The sequence below is a fragment of the Lampetra planeri genome, chromosome 44 (assembly GCF_965212315.1).
Source record: "Lampetra planeri chromosome 44, kcLamPlan1.2.h2, whole genome shotgun sequence".
In the NCBI taxonomy this organism is placed as follows: domain Eukaryota; kingdom Metazoa; phylum Chordata; class Hyperoartia; order Petromyzontiformes; family Petromyzontidae; genus Lampetra; species Lampetra planeri.
Window position 1 is genome coordinate 4,018,443 of NC_136150.1, and position 23,309 is coordinate 4,041,751.

The window sequence follows — 23,309 nt, forward strand, 5'->3', positions numbered from 1 at the left end:
GAGTGTGTCCGTGTTCTCTAACGCAGCCCAAGGGATTGTGTCTCTCCGCCTGTCTCTCTAGCGAGTGTGTCCGTGTTCTCTAACACAGCCCAAGGGATTGTGTCTCCGCCTGTCTCTCTAGCGAGTGTGTCCGTGTTCTCTAACACAGCCCACGGGATTGTGTCTCTCCGCCTGTCTCTCTAGCGAGTGTGTCCGTGTTCTCTAACACAGCTCAAGGGATTGTGTCTCCGCCTGTCTCTCTAGCGAGTGTGTCCGTGTTCTCTAACACAGCCCAAGGGATTGTGTCTCCGCCTGTCTCTCTAGCGAGTGTGTCCGTGTTCTCTAACGCAGCCCAAGGGATTGTGTCTCCGCCTGTCTCTCTAGCGAGTGTTTCCGTGTTCTCTAACGCAGCCCAAGGGATTGTGTCTCTCCGCCTGTCTCTCTAGCGAGTGTCCGTGTTTTCTAACACAGCCCAAGGGATTGTGTCTCCGCCTGTCTCTCTAGCGAGTGTGTCCGTGTTCTCTAACACAGCCCAAGGGATTGTGTCTCCGCCTGTCTCTCTAGCGAGTGTGTCCGTGTTCTCTAACACAGCCCACGGGATTGTGTCTCCGCCTGTCTCTCTAGCGAGTGTGTCCGTGTTCTCTAACACAGCCCAAGGGATTGTGTCTCCGCCTGTCTCTCTAGCGAGTGTCCGTGTTCTCTAACACAGCCCAAGGGATTGTGTCTCCGCCTGTCTCTCTAGCGAGTGTCCGTGTTCTCTAACACAGCCCAAGGGATTGTGTCTCCGCCTGTCTCTCTAGCGAGTGTGTCCGTGTTCTCTAACACAGCCCACGGGATTATGTCTCTCCGCCTGCCAGCGTCGATCCCAAAAGCCCCCCCCCCCCCCCACGTTGCTGCAGGGCACGGCGCTCCGTCCGTCCAGACGTCCCTCTCGCTCTGCTTCGTCAAATGTCCGTGGAGATATCTGATCCACGTGGCACGCAGAGACCCTTTTAAAATGCGATTCTTATCAGGGCCCCCCGCGGTGCAGACGACTGTGGTCTCCCCCGACTCTTCTCCACACATCTCTCGCTCTCTTTGCCATGCCCTCCTTGTTATTCAAGCGCTATGCTAAAGAAGGGCCATTGCCCGAAGCGTCGACTATTATTATTTTTTATACGAAGGCCTGGCCACACGTGAGCGATCGGTTGCGCTACAGATATCTTAAGCAGATCGTCGCTTGAGAGAAGATGCGGTCTCTGCTGCGAGCAGCAAACGGTGGCCGCAACTGCCCGCAACCGGTTGCAGACGTCGCCTGCACGCGATTTAGTTGCACGCAACCAGAGGTACGCAACTGAAGAAAAACCCAGACGGGACATGGCTAGTAAAGGTCGTGGTGGATTTTGTAGCCTGCGCAGGGGGTAGGAGGCGAAGAGCAGCGAGCGAGGGTTGGTGGACCGCTCGCTGATGGGAGGGGGGGTAAGAAGAGAACTCGCGACTCACGTACCAACTCGCTGATGGGAGGGGGGGAGTAAGAAGGGAACGAGACTCACGTACGAACTCGCTGATGGGAGCGAGGGGGGGGTAAGAATGGAACTCGAGACTCACGTACGAACTCGCTGATGGGGGGGGGGGGGTAAGAAGAGAACTCGCGACTCACGTACCAACTCGCTGATGGGAGGGGGGAGTAAGAAGGGAACGAGACTCACGTACGAACTCGCTGATGGGAGCGAGGGGGGGTAAGAATGGAACTCGAGACTCACGTACCAACTCGCTGATTAGGGGGGGGGGGGGGTAAGGGAACGAGACTCACGTACGAACTCGCTGATGGGGGGGGGGTAAGAATGGAACTCGAGACTCACGTACCAACTCGCTGATTAGGGGGGGGGGTAAGGGAACGAGACTCACGTACGAACTCGCTGATGGGGGGGGGGGGTTAAGAATGGAACTCGAGACTCACGTACCAACTCGCTGATTAGGGGGGGGGGGGGTAAGGGAACGAGACTCACGTACGAACTCGCTGATGGGGGGGGGGGGGGTTAGAAGGGAACGAGACTCACGTACGAACTCGCTGATGGGAGGGGGGGGGGGGTAAGAATGGAACTCGAGACTCACGTACGAACTTTTTATTTATTTGCGAGGTCGCCAGAACGCGGCGCAAAGCAAACGAAAGCTGCCGGCCGTGAATGTGGGGCGGGGGGGGACAGTGATTTTGGGAGTTTTACGAGCGGCATCAACACACACACGCGTACAAAAAACAAAGACCCCCCCCCCCTCGTGTAGCCTTTAACAGACTGTAAGGGGGGCACAAGTGCCGTTAGCGAGCACCTATAGGAGGCTGGCACCGGCAGATGAGGCTGTTGCCATACACACCACGCCCGGCCACCGTCGTCTCCCCCAGTGGCTGATGTTTTGCACACGGCACCAGGTGCTCATTTAAGGCCGAGCAGACCTAGGGGAGGGCCCAGGCCCGGTTCAAATAATCACTGTACACCCTTGCTAGCCGTGAGCGGGAATTGAAATGTTGGCCGGTTGCGTTGCGCAGTGCGACAATCGCTGCACCACCGCTCCCCACACACACGTAAACACGCGCACACGGAACCACGTGCGCTCACACGGACCCACGTGTGCTCACACGCAAGCAAACAGACCCACACATCTACACACAGGAACCATCGGCTGAAATTGCATGAACCAAAAAACACTTTCACAAGATTTAAACAAAATGAAACACTGATCAGAATCGTTCAGAAAAAAACACAATACAGACCACACACGGTGCGCAATACTTTGGACCGGTGCCTCGATTCTTCCGCTACAGTCGATTCTGAGTCCCCGGCCATAACTCCAGCGAGTGGTCTGCTTTAACCAGGGCGGCTCGTAAAATCATTCGCCTGTAACTTTAAAAAGAAAAATCTCATGCAACCGCTTTGTCCACATCTGGGCGAGCAGTTGCGCAACGAGGCCATTAGGTAGGGCACGGACTCGGTTATGGTGTCGGCCGAGCGATAACTGCGAGCAGCAACCGTTTTCAGAGACGCCCACATGCAAGGGAATCCTCAAGTTGCATGCGACCAAAGGTGCGCGCACGCGCACGTGAATTGCAGAAATGTGGAGCGGGCTTTAAACAAACTAAAAATACAAGTGAAACACCACGTTCATCGACGCGCGGAACAGGCCCAACACGTTTCTGAAGAAATGAGAAAAGATCAGCGCGCCCTCCCTGTGCCCATCACTGCCAACCGTGTATGGTGCAAGCCGACACCGAGAGGGAATTGAATCGTGCGAGAGAAACAAAAAACCGAGTGGTAACGTCGCCCCCTGCCGGCAGACGAGAGCCATCCGCAGGCTGGTGCTGCTTCACGCAGTGTGTCGTGTATGGGCGGCTGCCACTGGGGGGTCCCCCTCCCCCATCCTCTCTAGGCTAAGAATGCCACTGGACAATGGATCGGTTGAGATGCGACGCAAGGCGCTCTGATGCGCCGATGCGTTTGAGCGAGCGCCCACCACGTGCATTCTGATCCTAACCCCCCCCCCTCCCCCGTTATCCGATTGTGATCTCAATCTCATCCGATTCTCAACAGACCCGGAGTGGCCGCAGCAGCAGCAGCGGCGGCACGAGCAGAGCAGAGCCATCCGAACCGCGGCGCTCCCGCTCCGCCGACCCCGTCCATCCGGACCTGGGTTGGACACGGAGTCCGGGTGGCGGCGACAGGGGCGACGTTGGATCCACGGAAGTTTGCCGGATCGAAAAAACCACATCGGCCACGGGGCTTCACGGCTGCCGGGCCACGACACTGGGGGGTTCAGGATCGCCCGGAGACAGCGCCTCGACCCCCATAGAATTCATAATCCTGGGGTCAGACTCCTCCACATTATTCACCCCTGCCCGGCAACCCACCCCACCTACCACGGTAGTTTAACCCCTCGGCCTAATTCTGCCTCTGCGGAGATCATTTTCCCACGGGCCATCGCGACGCTCAAGCAGAGTTTGTACCCCTGCAGGTCAAAGTAATATATTTTGACCCAAGCCTGCCCTCCCCAGGGGAGGTCATCTGTCCACACGGAGGGCGTCGTATCGCCGGGGTAGTGTTTTGACCCTGGGGTCCAAAGTCCATGGGGTCTGGGTTCGGGGGCGAGAGTTTGCTGCAGAGTTAGGCCTAGGGTTGGCTTTTGTGTGGGGGGGGGGGTGGGGAGAATGTTGGTGGGGGGCGAGGGGCTCGCGGTTCGAGTACGGGCAGCTTGGGCTACAGGCGGATGGGCGACGGCGGGGGTTTGCAGGGCTGTGCGTTAAAGCGGACGGCTATAGGGTTAGACTAGAGGGGAGGGGGGGGGCTACAATGGGGGGAGGGGGGTGGCAGCGACAGACGGGGCACAGCCCAGGGGATTCACGGCCAAAAGCGGAGCTGCATGGGGGGGGGGGGGGGGTCCGGCTACGGGCGGGCTGGCCCCGTTCCGAACAGGGCCCTCGCAAAAAGTTGCGCACGTGTTCACGCGGATGCCTAAGACACTGAAACGGCAGTAAGCGTAACATCGTCATCATCGTCGTCACGAGACCAACAGCCAGACATTGTCGAGGCCATCGTTTCATCGTAGCCTACAGTCCAACGGAAAAAAAACACAACCATCGCCATCGTAATCACCACCGTAATCACCACCTTGTGCTTGATTTTAGCCAGGACAGTCTGGAACGCTGCGTCCGGGAATTATTTTGGCCCTCCCACAGCCATTCCCCTCCTTTAGGTTTGTCCTAAACCCATTGGGTTGGTCGGATTATTAAAGAGAGGTCATACCTCGTCCTGTCGTGGTAATGCCCGAATCCACATTACATGCCAGCACGGCAGCGTTCCAGAAACACCGAGCGAAATATCAAGCCCTGATCACCACCACCACCACCGACAGCCCAACAATGAAACATCTTGACCAGCATTATCATTAGCATCTACAGCTCAACAACAGCGGGACACGACCAAAATCACCACCATCGTTACCAACACTGCCATCATCATCCCCCGCGACGCTCACGCCGGTGGTGCCGGGCCTTGGCGACAGCCAACGGACACGGCCACTGCCGGCGCCAAGCGCAAAATCGACGCAGCCAACACCTCGTCACCGTGACGTCCCATCACACGTGGCAGTTGAGAAATTGGATTAAACGCCACGTGCATGACGAGAGGGGGGGGGGCGAGCATTACCACCACCCGCCCCTAACTCCCCCTTCCCCCCAGCCGGTGTTTGATTTCTCTAGACACTCCGGTGTCCTCCCGCGCGTACAAACACTCGTCTCAATGTAGGTCCACAGAACTTGGGCAACTGTTGGCGTGGAGTTGGTTCTTGCTGCCTTGCGTCGCGCGCATTTGGTTTGTCGCGCGGTACAAATTCTACGTCGTCGTGGCGAAGCGGCGAGCGGCTGGGATTCCGCTGCGACAAAAATTCGCGGTTGGAGGCTTCGGCAAAAAAAAACGGACGGAGGAAGAATGCACACTGTGTGGATTCCCTCCCACGGCACCGGTCGCCGTAGACGCAGGGGCGAGCCGGAAGTAACGACGCACCACCAGCACGCGGTCTCCCACTTGTTTGTTTATAAAAAACTACAAAGTTACGAAAAGAGCTTCATTTCTCACCGGGTGTTTTTCGTGGGCTGCTGCTGTCGACCGGCGCAGGCAGCAACGCGACAAGCGGCAGCCACCACGGCCGGGAGCGGAGCCATGGACGGACGTTGGTGCGCCGCCGGGTGCGTGAAAAAAATAGTGGTTCCGGCTTGTTAACGATGGCTTGACGAAGCCGCCATCTCCACGGTTGGAGCGAGAGTCATGCTGGATGTGGAGTGCGTGGCGTGCGCGTGTTTTCCGGGGTCGCCGATGGCGACGTGGCTCAGTGACAGCCATCACCACGGTCGGAGCGGAAGGAACAGTGGACATGGTGTGCTGAAATGTATTTAAGCTCCGGATCACAAGACAAGGACGTCGAGGCGCCGTCGAATGCCACCGCCGACGAGATATGTGCCGCTGGCCAAGTTGGATTTGTCCGATTTTGATTGATTAAAACAGCTGTGATGCGAGCCGTTCTCGGGTAGCTGCAGGGCGGTCTGTGCATGCACGGAGTAAGCGTGCCCTGCAGCACGCGTGCCTGTGCACTGGACTTTCACAAAACAAATGGTCAAAGTGACCTCCTGCTCGAAGGAGCATCGAGGCATTGGTGGCTCATCTGTTGATAGCTCTGCAGAGCATGCGGTGGAAATTCCACATTCCTCTGGCGGCGGTCGGTGGGGGTGGGTGTGAGTCTATCCACAGGACAAATCGCCGTTGACTTTGCACACAAAGCGGTGCTGGTTGGAATCGGTGCTGGTTGGAATCAGCTCCGGAGAGAGGGACCGATGATGTTGCCGTGTCGACTTCCGCGCCAAACCGGGATTTAAAATCGCGGCCTCGCAATCGCCACTAGCTCAACACAACCGCACGTGGGGCCCGCGGATTCGAGGCGTAAAAAATACAAAACACCGCCGGGGTCCCACGGAACTTTGCCGTGCGCCGGCGACGTTCACCGTTGGCACGCTTACGCGACGACACCGCCGCCACCACCACCACCACCGCGGCAGTGTTTTGCCGGCTCCGGGCAAGCAGGGTAGAAGAGCAAGTAGGTTTATGATAACAGACCGAGCGTTGAGTGCTAACCTCATCGCACACATGGGGGCATCCCCTTGGGTTGTTTGGCGCAGCCCTGCGGTAACCGCTGGCTCGCACTGCTGCTGGCAGAAGGGCCCTCCACTGTGGATGGCCCCCCCATACGGTGTGTATTAGGTCAACTCCTCTACATCTCACCGAGCTCATGAAACAAAAACACTGAAAAAAAGTAAATTGGCCAAACGTCTCGAGCAAGAACCTCTTCATAAGAGGGTCTTGGTACTCGCCGATGCTTGCCTGGGTGGTCAAGTACCGCGGTGACATCGCTCGTCATTGCCGAAGGTCGATTCCCGGCCACGGCTACCGTCAGTGGCGATCGATACCGGGACCGGAGCTGCACGTGACGACGACGACAAAGAGGAGGGATGGCAACGCTTGGCGACCGCTCCCCTCTGGGCTTCTCTGTCATGGCCGCTCTGCCGGTCCCTTGGCGGTTCCGCCAAGTGGCAGGCACTTACACGGGGGGTGGGGGGCAGCACAGCAAGCGGGACGGGACGGGGGGCAGTCAGGAACCCCCTCCGTTCGGACGCAGTATTTCTCAACCTCTTCGTTGCGTTTTTAGCACGTTATCTTTTTTAAAAGTTGCATTTATTTATTTCCTTCTTGTGCGTCAAGACGACCCATGCCAAGGTCAGAGGCCGGGGAGGGGGGGGTGCAGGGAGAGGGGGGGGGGGATGGGAAAACGGCAGCAGGAACCGGGCAACCACGGTGTCACCTCCTGCTGCTGCTGATGCTTCTGCTCCCCATCCGACTCAGTAGAGGCGCTTCTCATAGCTGCAACAGAAGCAGAAGCAGCAGGAGAAGCAGCGTGAGTGGCGTGCTCGCTGTGCGCGGGACACACAGCTACACCAGCCTTGCGCCGACGCTGCACCCACCAATGACAAGTGCCAGGCTAGGTGCACTTTGAGGCCACGCGACGCCGTCCGCGTATTCACCAGCGTGGTCAAGTACGGTAAAGCCACCCACCCCCCCACCCACCCTCATTGACTGAGGGGGGAGCGAGGGTTGGAGTGACGCGGTGGAGCAAGGGAGGGTACGGCAAGTGTGGGATGGCGAGGGTGGAGAGGGTTGGGATGGAGCGGGTGGAGCTGGGAGGGTGGAGCGGCGGGGGTGGAGCAACACTCACGAGTAGAGTCCGTGCACTCCCCCCTCCACCTGTGCCGACATGGTCCTCTTCTCAAACTTGAGCTCCCCAGAGTACATCATGGAGCTGTGGGACACCACAACCACCGGCACAACATCAGCCGCCAACCAGCGTCACGCACACACACGGACACCACAACCACCGTGTCACACACACACGGACAACACAACCACCATGTCATACACACACGGGACACACGGACACCACAACCACCGTGTCACACACACACGGACAACACAACCACCATGTCACACACACACGGACACCACAACCACCGTCACACACACACGGGACACACGGACACCACAACCACCGTCACACACACACAGACACCACAACCACCGACACACACACGGACACCACAACCACCGTCACACACACACGCACGGAAACCACAACCACAGTCACACACACACACGACACGCACACACACACGGGACACCACAACCGTCACAAATTCAGCAACAGAACACAAGAGCCCAAAGCAGTAACAACAGTAGCAGCCACCAGGGTTTCTTAAGCCATCACTCCCTGGGCCTTCTTATCTTGTCAAGATTATAAAGCACCTTGACAAAGGCCCTTTACAGATATTATCACATTGTAAACAAGATGATAATTCTTTGAAGTGAAGAATTGAGTTTTTGTAAGTGGGGTCGTCCTTTTGATGACGGTAGAACAAGAAGCGATTGACGATTGGTTGGGATATGCCTGGTCGTAGCTGGGGGGGGGCGAGCTGGTGGGGCGAGCGAGCGAGAGGTATGGGTGGACGTGGTATGCCGTGCGTGTGAAAAATATATAATGGTTCCGGCTCGCTGCCGATGGCTTGACGAATTCGCCACCACCACGGCCGGAGCGAGAGTCATGGTGGATGTGGCGTGCCTGGCGCGTGTCTTTTCCGGGGTCAGCGGTGGCGAAGTGGCTCGGTGGGCCGCCACCGCCACCACCGGAGGCGAGAGGTACGGTGGACGTGGTGTGCCGAAATTAACTTAAGCTCTGATCCACAAGACAAGGACATGGAGGCGCCGTCGAATGACGTCGCCGCCGAGACCTGTACCGCTGGCCAAGTCGGAATTGTTAGCTTTTGATTAAATAAAACGGCTGTGAGGCGCGAGCTTGTCTCGTGGGGGTCGGCGAGGGGCAGGAGCCATGAAAGGGGGGGGAGGAAAGGGGGCCTTTGACGCCTCAATGGCCTACAAAGACGAGGGTCCCCCGTGTGGCCTACACAGGCTGTTGTTGGGGCAAGCGTGCACCGATGAAGGCCGACACGACACAAGAGGGGGTGGGCGATAGTCAGAACCATGCCCGGCCACTGATGTTTACACACAACACCCCAGGTGCTCATCGAAGGCTGAGTCGACCTTTCGGAGGGCCCAGGACCGGTTCAGATATTCGTCGCCGATGTTGTCGGTGGCCGCGAATGGGAATCGAACTCAGGTCACCGGGTTCACAGCACAGCGCGCTAACCGTTGCACCACCGCCCCTCATAGTAGGAATCACAAAGACAAATATCCCCTGTGTAGCCTTAACAGACTGTAGGGGCAAGTGCTGTTAGCGAACACCTGTGAAAGCCGGCACGGCACACGAGGGGGTGGGTGGCCAGCACCACACCCGACTGCCTTAGTCTCCCCAGTCGCAATGATTTTACACATTGCACCAGGTACTCATTTAAGGCCGAATCGACCTCGGGGAAGCCCAGGACCAGTTCAGATAATCGTCACTGGTGTTTGGCCGCGAGCGGGAATAGAACTTGGGTCTCGGAGTTCGTAGCGCAGCACACGAACCGCTACACTCCCGCTCCACACAGAGACACCCACGGAGACATCATGGCGGCGACAGTCACTGACCGCAGCATGGAGAGGGACTTTGACCCGATGTCCTGGCAGCCGTGCTGCACGCCGGCGAGGAGATACGGCACAAACTTCTGGATGGAGCCCTTGTCCTGCACCAAGCCGGACACGCCCTGTGCCACCTTGATGTTGTCGTTCTCACTGCAAGACACGGCCTCATCATCATCATCACTGTACTTGGGCCTGTCCCGTTAACTCCCGCCATGACCTTTACACAGCTACCTTGACATTGTCACTCGTCGCCAAAGACACCGTACACACGACCTTCACGATTACAACCGCAACAACCAACATCGTGATCATCATCGTAATCATCCACTTCATCACCTTCGTCACCTCCCCGCCCGCCACTCACTCTGCTCTCTGGTGGGGCAGCCGTCGCGGTCATGGCCGTGCTCGACGATTTCCCCCTCCGCTCACGGTCACCGTCGTCTCTCACAAAACCTCGCCGCACAGACGAACGTCGCTCCCCTGCCTGCCACTCCGCCGTCAGCCTCAACAACCCCCCCACCCATCTCGCCATCGCCCTTCTAGCGTCACGGATCTGTCACATTAAGTGGCAATCCATCCGCTGCTGGATTAAGGCCACTGCCGCCGCAGTCGCCGCCCACCTGAAGTAGCGGCTCTGGCTGCCCTTGTTCTTCTCCATGGCGTCCAGCGAGCCCATGCCGCGGTACTTCTTGAGCCGCACGCCGTCCGAGAAGAAGTACTCGCCCGGGGCCTCCGTGGTGGCGGCCAGCAGGGAGCCCATCATCACTGGGGGTGGGAGGGAGGTGGGGGGAGGAGGAGGGAGAATACGGAGGGGGGAGAATAGGGAGACAGCGAAGAGAGGGGAGAGAAGAGTGGGAAAGAGGGGTGGAGGAGGAAACCAGGAGGAAAAGAACGAGAGAGAATAATGGAGAAGAGGTGGGGGAGAAAGGACAGAGTAGGATGAGCGGAGGAGGATGGAGGTAATCGATAGACGTCTGGAATGATGACGATGTCGACGACGAGACGGCGGTGCGGATTATGTCGTGACGGTGGCGAGGAGGCGGGGGGGGGTCTCACCGGTGGAGGCCCCCAGAGCGAGCGCCTTGATGATGTGCCCCACCGTCTGGATGCCGCCGTCGGCGATGACGGGCACGCCGAAGCGGCGTGCGTACTCCGCCACCTTGTACACGGCCGTGCCCTGGGGGCGCCCCACCGCCATCACTGCACGCACGCACACGTGAAGAGGCACAGCCATGTACATCACTGCGCAGAGACGCGCGCAGAGGCACGCGCAGCCCAACCGCGTCATACACACATCCCCCTTAGCCTGCCCATCCTTCTGTCCGTGGCCCCTTTAACCGCCCACTCTGGCGAGTCCGCGCCCCTCACCCTCCCCCACGCCCCACTCCCTCCCCCCCTCGCCCTCCCCCGCGCCGCCCCCACCCCCCTCGCCCTCCCGCACCACTCACCCTCTTGCGTGATGCAGATGGAGCCGCTGCCCATGCCCACGCGCAGAGCGTCCACGCCGGCATCAATGAGGTTCTTCGCCTGCGCCGCCGTCACCACTGGAGGAAGAGAGGAGGGGGGTGGGGCAGCAAGGACGGGGTGACAGTCAGGACCGTTGCGGAAAGTTCCGGTGTGCTTCAGCGTGCCGCGTGTGTCATACTGGTGCGGTGTAGGAGTGCCGCGTGCCGTATTGGTGCGGTGTAGGCGTGTCATACTGGTGTGGTGTAGGCGTGCCGCGTGTGTCGTACTGGTGCGGTGTAGGTGTGTCGTGCTGGTTTGGCGTAGGCGTGCCGCGTGTCGTACTGGTGCGGTGTAGGTGTGTCGTGCTGGTTTGGCGTAGGCGTGTTGCATTTTTTTCTGTGGCAGAGTTTGCAGAGACGAGCGCCACTGATCGAGAGCGCCCATCCGGATTTCGTCTGCCTCGTGGTTTGCTGTAGCACCTCCTCTCACCGGCCCACGGCACGGGCGAGCCGAGCACCGGATGGTGGAGCGGGTGCAGTTTCACCGACGATGATTGCTGCTGTGTGCGTGACCCATATTGAGTAAGCTGGACCACGACTCCGGCAAACTCTTGCGAACGACGTCGCGGGTTCTTCTCATTCAATATCCACTGTGAGCAAAGCAGATGGGGCGCACAGGGCGGCAAGGCGGATTTGAAATGCAAACCTCTGCAACAAGCGGCGAAAGCGCTACCACTGGACAGCGCTGCTCCCCGCGCCTCCCCCCGCCCCCCCAAGGTGTGGCGAGTCGTCCGAACGTGCGCATGTCTAGATGTAGAGAGCGGTGGTGCAACGGTTGTTGGTCGAGCGGTCAATGCGCAGCGCTACGAACCCGGTGACCAGAGTTCGATTCCCGCTCACGGCCTCCAACACCAGTGACGATTATCTGAACCTGTCCTGGGCCTCCCCTAGGTCGACTAAGCCTCAAATGAGTACTTGGTGCGGTTTGTAAACATCACCAATGTAGAGATAAAGGCATCCGGGCACGGTGTTGGCCACCCACCCCCCTCGTGTGCCGTGCCGGCCTTCATAGGTGCTCGCTAACAGCTCTTTCTCTAAGAGTCTGTTGGGGCTACACGGCGGCGTGCATCTCTCTAAAGTCTGCGCAGGTGGCATTGTGGAGGTGCCCACCGTTGCCGCCCACCACCTGCAGGTCCGGAAACTTCTGCTTGATGTACCGGATCATCTGGATCTGGAAGATGGAGTTGCCTTGGGAGGAGTCCTGCCAACGTCACGCAGCCGAGGGAAATTCAACAAAAAAACTAAACCATCTTCCAGGCCATTGCGCGAGTGCGTGTGTGAGCAGGCGAGGAGGCCCGACACGCAAGCAGGCGAGTGTTGACGCATTTGTCCGAGAGTGCAGGCGAGCGAGTGAACGAGCAGGCAGGCGAATAGGTGAAAGTGAGCTGGTGTTCACAGCCAGCTTGTTTGAGGAAGTGAGCGAGTGACCGAATGGCCATGCAGGTGAGCGAACGGGTTAATTGAGCGAACGAGCGAGCGGGCGAGTAGACAACTTTGTCGATGACTGAGCGAGCGAGAGAGTGAGCATGCAGGTGAATGACTGAGCGAGCGGGTGAGTAAGCGAGCGGATGGGGTAGCGAGCGAGCGAATGGGGGACCGGGCGAGCGAGCAGATGGGCGAGCGACCGAGCGAGTGGGCGGGCAGGATGGGCGAGCGAGGCACGTGCCAGCACGACGAGGTCGACCCCGGCCTGGGCGAGCAGGTCGATGCGGTACTTGTCGTCCTCGCGGGTGCCGATGGCGGCGCCGCAAAGCAGCTGCTTGCGCTCGTCCTTGGAGGCGAGCGGGTATTCGCGGCTCTTCCTGAGGTCGGTGCGCGCGATGATGGACACCAGCTCGTCCTTCTCGTTCACGATGGGCAGCTTGCCTACACACGGTCACAAGTCATACATACACACAAAACAACAAGAAATAGTCTTAACAGACTGTAGGGGCAAGTGCTGTTAGCGAGCACCTATGGAAGGCCAGAACATTACACAAGGGGGTGGGTGGCCAGCCCCACGCCCGACAGCCTTTGTCTCCCGAGTGGCGTTGTTTACACATCGCACCAGATACTAATTTGAAGCTGAGTCGACCTAGGGGAGGCCCAGGACCGGTTCAGATAATCGTCACTGGTGTTGGCCGTGAGCGGGAATCGAACGGCCGGGTTCATAGTGCTGTGTGCTAACTGCTACACCACCGCTCCCCACACACACACACACACTTATACACACAGACACGCGTACACACCCCCCCCCCCGGCCTCCTCCACCTCCCCCCTCCTCACCGTATTGTTTTCTGTGGCAGAGTTTGCAGAGACGAGCGCCACTGATCGAGAGCGCCCATCCGGATTTCGTCTGCCTCGTGGTTTGCTGTGGCACCCCCTCTCAACGGCCCACGGCACAAGCGAGCCGAGCGCCGGATGGTGGAGCGGGTGCAGTTTCACCGACAACCCCGACCTCAACCCCGACCCCAAACCAGACTCCAGCCCCATCCCAGATAATAACTTCTCCTCCTGGCCACCTCTTGAATCTCTAGCTACTCTTCCTCTAATGATGGCTCAGACTTTGTTGGCATGACGATGGCAATAACAATGCTGTCATGACGATGCCGGTGGTGATGGTTTGCTGCTCCGCACACCTTTCTTGCTCCTCTGCAGGAGCTCGTTGGCTTCCGTGAGCGTCACCCCAGACGGTGCCACCACCAGGTCCTCCCGCTTGGTCATCACCTGCGGAGGCACGCCGTCACTCGCTCACCGCACCACCCGGCCCGCCACTCGCTCACCGCACCATACCAACGGCACTGTTACACGCTCATCACACTTCAACGGTTCTATACTTTAGCGTAGTGCGGTGCGGTGTGGCGCTACCTCTGAGAGGTCCGTGCTGTAGTCTGGTGCGGTACAGTGCTACGTCCAAGAGTTCCGTGCTGTAGTGTGGTGCAGTGCGGTGCTGCACTACCTCTGAGAGCTCCATGCTGTAGTCCTTCTCGGTGAGGAAGTCGATGTCGCGCGAGGTGATGATGCCCACGAGGCGGCCGCCCATGCGCCCCGTCTCGGTGATGGGGATCCCCGAGAAGCCGTGGCGCGCCTTGGCCTCGAACACGTCGCCCACCGAGTGGGCCGGGCTCAGCACCACGGGGTCCGTGATGAAGCCCTGCTTGTACTTCTGCACGGGGGAAGGGCGGTGGGGACGCGTGTGCAGAGGTGGGTGGGCATGTGAGTAGGACAGTGGGCGGGCGGATGAGCAGGGGGGTAGGTGGGTGAGCGAGTGGGTGAGTGAGCGAGTGGGTGGGAAAGTGGGTGGATGAGTCGGTCAGTGGGTGGGCGGGTGGGCAGACAGGTGGGAGGGGTGGGTTGGGTGGGCATAATCTGGCGAGTGTGTGGATGAGCAGGGTGGGGATCGAACCTTCACTTTCCGGACTTCGTTGGCTTGGAACTCAGGAGTGCAGTTGTGGTGGATCACACCCACACCTCCCATGAGCTGTGGGGGCGGTACGATCACAACCACAAATATAACCACAACCAGAACTACACACACACACAACAAGAACTACAAACACAACTACGAGCCCACGGTTCGCCCCGAGAATAAGCCAATGAGCACTCGGTTACTAGCGCGTGGTTAGGAGGCCGTGTGCCGGTCGTGGCCCTCACCGCCATGGCGATGGCCATGCTGGACTCGGTGACCGTGTCCATGGGGGAGGAGACGAGCGGGGTCTTGAGGGTGATCTGTTTGGTGAGCGCCGACGCCAGGTCCTGTGATGCACACACAAACGGCCATGAACACACACACGCAAAGGCGCGCATACGAGTACACGCACGTGTTGAGTACAGACACAGAGGAACATCCACGTACAAAGATCCCCTCTATGGCCTTAACAGACTGTTGGGACAAGTATTGTTAGCGAGCACCTATGAAGGCCGGCACGGCACAAGAGGGGGTGGGTGGCCAGCACCACACCTGGCCACCTTTGTCTCCCTAGTGCTGATAGTTACACATCGCACCAGGTAATAATTTGAGGCTGAGTCGACCTAGGGGGAGGGCCCATGACCGGTTCAGATAATTGTCACTGCTATTGGCTGTGAATTGAACATGTACACGCAAACGTGTGTACACATGTATACATACAAGAGAGTTAACAAAAAACGAAATACTTTGGTCAATAACACCATGTGGCCTTGGGAGGAAAACGTGTTCTGCAATGGCACTTCATGTGCGATGAACAAGGGCCATTTTCCGACATGTCACCTCTTAACGGATTTTTTTTTATTTGAATGACAGAGTAATTGACACGTGTGTTCATATGGTCGTGAACCGGCTCGTGGTGGCAATGCCCCCACGTGTGCCCCTCCACCGCTCGACGCGCAGACGCTGCGGAGACTCACCACTTCATCCGCGCTGAAGTCGATGAAGCCGGGAAGGATGAGGAAGTCACTGAAAATACACACAAAGACAAAGATCCCCTTTATAGCCTTTAACATACTGTTAGGGCAAGTGCTGTTTGCGAGCACCTTTGAAGGCTGGAAGGGTACATGAGGTGGTCCATGGCCAGCACCACACCCGACCGCCTTAAGTCTCCCCAGTTGCGTTGTTTTTTTACACATTGCATTAGGTACTCGTTTGAGGCTTAGTCGACGTAGGGGAAACCCAGCACCAGTTCAGAAAATCGTCAGTGGTGTTGGACTTGAGCAGGAATTGAACTCAGGTTGCCCGGTTCGTAGCGCAGCACACCAACTGCCACGCTACCGCTTCCCACGCGTACACACACACACACGTGCATACACACGCGCGAGCTGATCGGTTACACGAGCACCATGAGACTTGGATGCTAAATATACACATTACACACGCGCACGAAGCAGTGTGACTACCCCCTCCCAACCCCGTATAGCCTCCATAGACTGTTGGGGAAAGTTCTGATAGCGAGCACCTATTAAGGCTATCGGGAGTGCTGGCCAATGGGAGTGGCGACAAGCACACTGGGGTTGACAACGCAGAGGTCGTCGGTTAGAACTCCCGGCGTGACAGTTGTCGCAATGAGGAAAGTTTAATATATCCCCCCCCCCACCTCTTGTTTACCCAGCGGTGTAAATGGGCTCACCGCAGTTAAGTTCGCTGGCATATCGCGAGTGGTGGGGTAAAGTGTGGGCACTTCCCTATGTCGAGTGTTCCCCTTGAGTCGAGGCCATTCTGTCAACAGCAGCATGGACCATGACATTTCCGGGCTGCATTTTTACCACCTTTTAAAATTCAGTGTGACCAGAACGTAATTTGTAATTAAGCCAACGCTGCTGCGGTGTTCGTAATTAGCGGCACTATTCTACCCTTGCGCACGATGGCCATATGGCTCAGGAGCTAAACGGCAACGTCGAGATTTGCTGGGCATGATGAAGAGGGCTTCAACAGAGAGAGAGTTGCCGTTTTGCTTTTTCTCCTTTGTTGAAGGAGCGCAGACTACAGTAGTTTACTATATGGTTCATAGTCTGAGTTGCATGGCGGCAAGATGTTAACTACCTCGACCAGGATACAGGTCATGGATTCGATCCCGACCCTGATGTCTGTATATGTGGAGTTGCATGTTCTCCCAGTGGTCGCGTCGATTTTTCTCCACATTCAGAAACATACATTTAAAGTATTTGGCTGCTATAAATTTCCACATTTATAAGCCACTTCATTGAACTATCATTTGTGGCCAGGTCGCTTCTGAAAGCTATATATCGTTCAGTGGGTCTTACCTGGTCAAATAAAGAGTTGAGTTTCGTTTAGCATGGCCACAATCGCACTACTCTAGCTTGTCTTTAACTTTCTATTCATGACGGAGAAGTGCGCATCTATTTGCTGATGTGGGTGGGAGACTGTCGCCTTCTCCCGGTGGTTCCATTTGTTTTTCATGTTACCTTCAACACAACTTGACACAATCATTGGGGTGAAATGGACATCGTGAATTTAAATTAATGGTGTACTAACCATGATGCGGTGCAAAGTTCACGCGGCCTTTATGAATGAACAAACGCGACAGCCGTGAGGTGGCGGGAGGGAATAAAATTCGGAGAAAAAAATGTGCAAGGTCTTTATTTGACTTTCCGCTGAATCATAAAGTTATTTTCCGTTAACATCCGCGAGTACACGGATAATCACCGTGGTCGATCGCGAGCTATAAGCGGCGGTCTGGGACGACGGCCGTGAAATCTTCCGCGTGCACCCTCACCCCAAGGGCCAAACACCGTGACGGCTCGGGACAGAGGGGGGGGGGCCCTTTGATTTTTGGCTTTTGGCCGACACGCAAGAACATTTGGGCTGTGGGACAGGAACCTCCTTTGTCCTGTTCCTTTGGGGTCCGTGAAATGCAGACTTCCACGGTGTCATCCATTCAAAGGTTCCAGGCCAATCATCACAGGACGCAAATAACCAGCTCGCAACCGCTCGCTGTGACTTTCTCAGAATCGAGCAGCGCTTCAAATTCAATTGGATGCCGTCCCGATTCGTTAATATAGAAGTCAGGAGTTGTTTTTCGTGCCATCAACGCCATGTCGGTTGATCGCGGGGCTTGTTTGACCATGCTAGTCAGCACAGGTTAGTTAAGGGAAGTAGCTAGGACCAGTGCAAATATAATAACATTTTTTTATCCTTTATATCAAACTGCCTGCTGGATGAATGCCCTCCTCCCCATGTCATGTTGGTCAAAAGGGGAACAGAACCGGTTCACATATCACTCTCCACTGATGTTAGTCGTGGACGGGAATCGCCACTCAACCGATTATAATCACATCGACCATGTTTCCAATCGACTGTAAACACGACCGCTTAACATATCTACGAAGAGTGGCGGCACATCGATCGGGAGCGGTTCGAGTGGGGGGCAGTTTTGAACAAAAAAAAATCCACCGTTTTTCGGAATCTCCACGCTCCCCGCCTCCCCCCCGTCTTCACCAAGACGCACAGACCGACGTGGTGAAAGCTCTAACCAACCACCAGCAGAGGATTGAGTCAAGGGGGCTGTGTGCGTCTTTGTCTTTGGCACAGGACGACGGTACCGGCACACGTGGCATTTGAACTGGCTAGGCCGGAGGGGGGGGGGCATGTGTTAGAAACGAACTAGACCAGCGACTTTTGTTTGCCCAAAGCCGGCAAAAACGCCCCATCAATCTAATCACCCCGTCTATGATCCGCACCTGCCTCACGTGGGCTCGCAAGACACGGGGAGAAATGTTTTAGAGGCGTCTGACGCGCGGTTGTGCATCACTGCAGCTCGAATTTTACATTTCTTTCATCGTGGCTCATAAGACAGCGAATCCTAAAGTCAGCAGAGCGTCACCCGCCCTGTTCAAAATGTATTACGGTACTAGACGGACTTGAGTGGTTCGCGAATTCCACATTCCTAGCCAGCGGCGGCTCCATGCTCCACATTTGCATTACAATCATCATTATCATCAGCCGCCAAAGTAGGATTGTTGCATTTGCTCCGTTTGTGCTGTGATCATACTAGTCATGCCTCTGTAGCTAAAAACAAAAGTAGATTCTGATACGTCCACGAACACTACCGCAGAGGTCGCAACCGGGTACCCGATACCCGTACCCTACCCGATACCCAGCTACCCGTACCCGGCCGGGTACCCGTTTGCGACCCTGGTGCGGGTAGCGTATGGGTACCCGTACCCGTTTGCGACCCTGGTGCGGCCGTGTACGGGTAAGGAATCTAAACCCGTTTGCGACCTCTGCACTATCGTGACTTTAATCGCTCGTGCGGGTACTCGAGTTTTCGAGTGATTATAGGAGAGTGAGTGAGAGCGCGTGGGGCGCCACTTACTTGTACGTGAGTCCATCCGCACCGGCGAACAGCTGCTGCGCGGTCATGCCGTCGTCTGGAACGTATCCTGTACCTCCGCTGATGAGAAAGTCGGCCATCCTACAACAGGCGGGAGAGGAATGAGAGACAGGGGAAGGCGGGCTAGCCCCGAGCTAAACAGCAGGCTCGGGACTTAACGAAAGTCGTAGAAGCGTTGCTGGAACAGGCGCGGCGCGCCAAACACGTGCTCGCTTGTGGTTATAACCGGCAGCACAAAACCCCTGAGGGGGGGGGGGATGCACGGCGACCACGTGGTAGGGGTCGCTGGGGGCGGCCATCTTAGGTAGGGGGTATCGCCGTCGCGTTCATGTAAACAGCATCGCCCCCCCCATGACTCTGAGCTCCTTGCCCTCTGACCCCCCCCCCGAGCAACATGGCCGCCGCGAACTCGTGCAGCGTGGGGCAGACGTCAATCAAACGAATCGCCGAATGTCCAACAGAGTTGTTAGCGCACATATCGACAGACATCGTCAAGCTGTTTAGGGATAATCAATAGCACCGGGACAACAAAAACAACACGTGTGTGAAGTGAATCGATGACATAATCGACTAGGTTAGCTCAAGCGGTGGCGGTTAAGAAGTTACAGTCGATGCCAGGGTTTGTTCGTTTTATGCGTTACGATTCTGCCGATCGCGATTCGATTGTTCCTGGAGATCATTGTTAAAGTTTGAGACTCTCTTCATCGGGCTAGAACCAGGGGTCCGCAACCTACGGGCTCTTTAAGGCCCGTCTCGTATTCACATGCTGCCTACATTATTACAGACCAATTCAGAGCTTATTGGTCACCCCGTGTCCTTATAAATGTCAACGTTCATCCTACAAAGCCCCATCAGAAGGGAGAAACACAAATATATATATTTTTAGCCCGCATTGAAACAGCTGTACGCCGTATAGACCTGAAAACGCAATTTCCCTGTACAAGAATACAGGTGAATCGAATGGGTTGACTGGTATGCTCTTGAAATATTTATGGTTTTTTTACAGAATTCGAAAATGGCTTTTATTGTTAGTTTGGTTGTCAACCTCTGGGCTAGTATTATGACTACAGTATTAGGGTTTAATGTCAATCACTGGGGCTCACGATGTCAAACTACAGCACAAAGGGTTCTCGAGTGTTCAGTATTAAGCCCCAAGGCACAGCAGTCGAACAGAGATCGTAAACACAGATTGTACTTTTGACTTAAAACTTTCGTGACTGCAGGAATTTCATATTCTTGGTTCTTTCGGTAAAGTCACGTAGACAGAAAATACAAATATTTATTCTTAACTATCATTGTATCCACTAAACATAGTTCTAACCATATTCTTGGTTCTTTCGGTAAAGTCACGTAGAAGGGAAATAATAAAATAATATAAATATAAAACAATACAAATTCTCACGTTTCGACTGCAACAATTTTCTTGCCGTGGATTTCACACCTGATGATGATTGCTTGTGTTGCAGTCGAAACGTCGTGAGAATTTTTATTGTTTTATATTTATATTATTTCATTATTTCCCTTCTACGTGACTTTACCGAAAGAACCAAGAATATGAATCCCTGCAGTCACGAACGCTTTAAATCAAAATTTATAGTTCTAACCTTTAAACTGGCTCAGCGGGACAAAACCCACCTCTAACCCAAAAAACCTAACACTCGCCTTAAGTTCAAGGATAACACCAACCCGATTACCAATCCCTAAACCTAACCTTCTAAACATAACCCTAATACTAGTTCTAAACCCAACCTCTAAACCTAATCCTAGCCCAAACCATACAACTATAACACCCTAACGAGCACAAATTCGAAGCCTCACCCGACACTCATTAACATAACAAGTCATCCTATTATTCAATCATCTTGAACATAATCCCCCAACCTTAATCATAAGCTTAGACCAATCCCAGCAATTCTAGATTTGAAGCTTTCGTGACTGCAAGGATTCATACTGTTAGGTTTTTTCGGTAAAGTCACGTAGGCAAAACATAAAATTAAAAGTTAATAAAAGTAATAATGGAAATAAAATAATAAATAATTTTAAACTTTTGATTTTTTTTTTACCTACGTGACTTTACCGAAAAAACCTAACAGTATCAATCCCAGCAATCCTGGCACTGCTGAAACCGGCAAACGATGTTGGTTATGGCCAATTCGCAAATGTCGGTTAAGAGCTGGAACCATAACACACCTGGGAGCGACGTGTCCTCGAGAAGCTCAACAAAGGGTGTCTCCCCCCCTCCCCGTGCGATGCCTCCAACCTGCGGACGTGGCTCTAATCCAACTCGCCCAATCTGTCCACCTCTTCGGTGCATGTACGAACTAATAAAAGCCACGGAGCTCGTGAAAGAGACCGCTAAGGTCAATGGGCTGTCGCCTGGCTTGAAATGAGGCGTGTGAACGAATGAATCGGCGAGTGAATGGTGAACGACGAGATGGTTTGTATGCTGAACTTCTTTCGCACCGAACGTAGCCAACCGTGCGTGGACAGGGCAACGAACTAAGCACAACACGCGAACAGAGAGATCTCTCTTTCGTGTAACAACAATTGTTAGACAGCCCCCCTTTTTTAGGGGTCCACAGGTGGTCTTATCCCTACCGAGAGACCCAAAGAGAAGCCACGTGGACAGACGACTGCGGTGAGGGCGCAGCCCTGCAAGTGCCTGCTCACGCCACTGCTGGCAGAAAGCCCTCCCCCCACCCCACTGAAGCGAGCTCTAGAGACCCCCTCACGAGGATATTTGGCCTAATCTTCCACGCCAGCCAGACGTCTTGGAAGAAGATGTTGTAGTTACCACCACTTTCACCCTCCCCAAGGCGACCTGCCGTACTGTTTATGTACAACTGCTGTGACGGCAGATTGAACCGGCCGGAAAAAAAACACCTCTGCACGATGGGGAGGCAGTGATATGCAATTCAAAATAAAGTACTGCAAAGGGGGTTCTCTGCTGGGCCACGGGTTATTGCAATCACCCGCCCCTTGGCAAGAGACTCACGCCAACCACTATTAACCCCCCCCCAACCCCCCATTGTTTGTGGACCCCCGTATCCCAGCCACCACCCCCGCAAGGTCACGCGGACTCAGCTGCAAAGGGGATTAGTCGTGGGGGGGAGGGGATAACACCAAGACCCCCGTAAATCAAAGAGTGTTACATACGCAGATCCCTTACCCCAAAATAAACGGGGGTCCATTGTCTGACATCCAGACCCGCAAGGGGTCCGGCTAGAAAGGGGGGGGGTGTTAACTTACGTACGGTGCGAAAGAAGTTAAACATATAAACAGGGGTACAGTTAGAAGGGTAATTGAGGGGGGTAGACATCCAGACCCCTCGACCTACAGGGGTCCAGCTATAAAAGAGGAGGGGGGGCATCAACTACACAGGCGATGGCTGAGCGAGACACCCCCAGACCCCCTCGGTCTGCCCCCCACGTCTCTCCTCGCACTGCCCCCCACGTCTCTCCCGCTCACCTCTCCGGCTCAGACATGGCCCTGTTGCGGTAGGGATGGTGGCCCACGGACCGCCGCCTGGCGCCGTTCACGTAGGCCGCGCCGCCGCCACCACCACCACCACCCTCAAGGTACTCCGCCATGGTGGACAGCGCAGGAGGAGACGACGCCGATGTTGTTGTTGTTGCTGCTGCTGCTGATGGAGCTTGAGTCGAGGGCACAGGAGCGGCGGGGCTGAGGCCGGGGCGAGCGGACATCGAGGCCTCCTGGCACGACGGAGCGCCGTCGTCCACCTCCTCCACGTCCCCAAGGCCATTGCAGACGCCTCGAACGGTGGCCATGAGCTGGGGTCTGCAGCTGCTGCTGCTGCCGAGCCGAGGGGAGAGAGGAGAAAGTGAATGATTCAATAACAACAAGGAGGGGGGGGCTTCAACTAAGCTCGCCTTTTTGTCACGGCCACACCATGTTGATCACGGGGCTGGGATCAAATGAAATGAGCCCCCCCCACCCTACCCCGCATCACGTCACGTGGGTTCATTAACATACTATATACGTTTCGACTTTCGATTTAAAGCTTTCGTGACTGCAGGGATTCATCTTATTGGTTCTTATTACTTCCCTTCTACGTGACTTTACCGAAATAACCAAGAAGATACTATATACGTACACAACAGGCAACGCACGTGGTGGGTGTGTTGCGGTGCCGTCGTTATTGCAGTCACTAAAGGCTTCAAAGCTTTAAATCAAGAATTATTCACAACTAGCTAAACTACCCGGCTTCGCCCGGGACTTGAATTCACCACGCCCGGCCGCCTTTGTCTCCCCAGTGGCGATGTTCACACACCACCAGTTACTGCGTTTGAGGCTGAGTCGACCTAGGGGAGGCCCAGGAGCTGTTCAAATTAACAGGTCCCTGCGGGGTGGGCTGG

The 23,309-nt window shown here is 55.8% G+C and overlaps 1 protein-coding gene across 1 annotated transcript; it reads right to left on the bottom strand.

Annotated features, from left to right (window-relative positions):
* Positions 1 to 2,074: 2,074 nt before the first annotated feature.
* On the bottom strand, positions 2,075 to 22,868 carry LOC144732831 (inosine-5'-monophosphate dehydrogenase 1b-like). The gene is made up of 15 exons (XM_078614447.1): positions 22,402 to 22,868; positions 18,916 to 19,014; positions 15,494 to 15,542; positions 14,762 to 14,863; positions 14,514 to 14,588; positions 14,067 to 14,273; positions 13,747 to 13,834; positions 12,795 to 12,994; positions 12,239 to 12,329; positions 11,072 to 11,167; positions 10,680 to 10,823; positions 10,244 to 10,388; positions 9,630 to 9,773; positions 7,768 to 7,851; positions 2,075 to 7,415 (listed from the first exon to the last, which is right to left on the bottom strand). Exons 1-15 carry the CDS (start codon positions 22,719 to 22,721, stop codon positions 7,394 to 7,396), a joined length of 1,866 nt encoding a protein of 621 aa, XP_078470573.1. The 5' UTR covers positions 22,722 to 22,868; the 3' UTR covers positions 2,075 to 7,393.
* Positions 22,869 to 23,309: the final 441 nt, after the last annotated feature.

What these genes read in the sequence shown, in the direction of transcription:
- LOC144732831 (XM_078614447.1), bottom strand. Translation starts at nt 22,721, where the DNA reads ATGGCCACCGTTCGAGGCGTCTGCAATGGCCTTGGGGACGTGGAGGAG. An exon ending in ACAGCATGGAGCTCTCAGAG is followed by an intron (nt 13,835 to 14,066) that starts GTAGTGCAGCAC and finishes GTGCCTCCGCAG; the next exon opens with GTGATGACCAAGCGGGAGGA. An exon ending in GGAGTGCACGGACTCTACTC is followed by an intron (nt 7,416 to 7,767) that starts GTGAGTGTTGCT and finishes CTTCTGTTGCAG; the next exon opens with CTATGAGAAGCGCCTCTACT.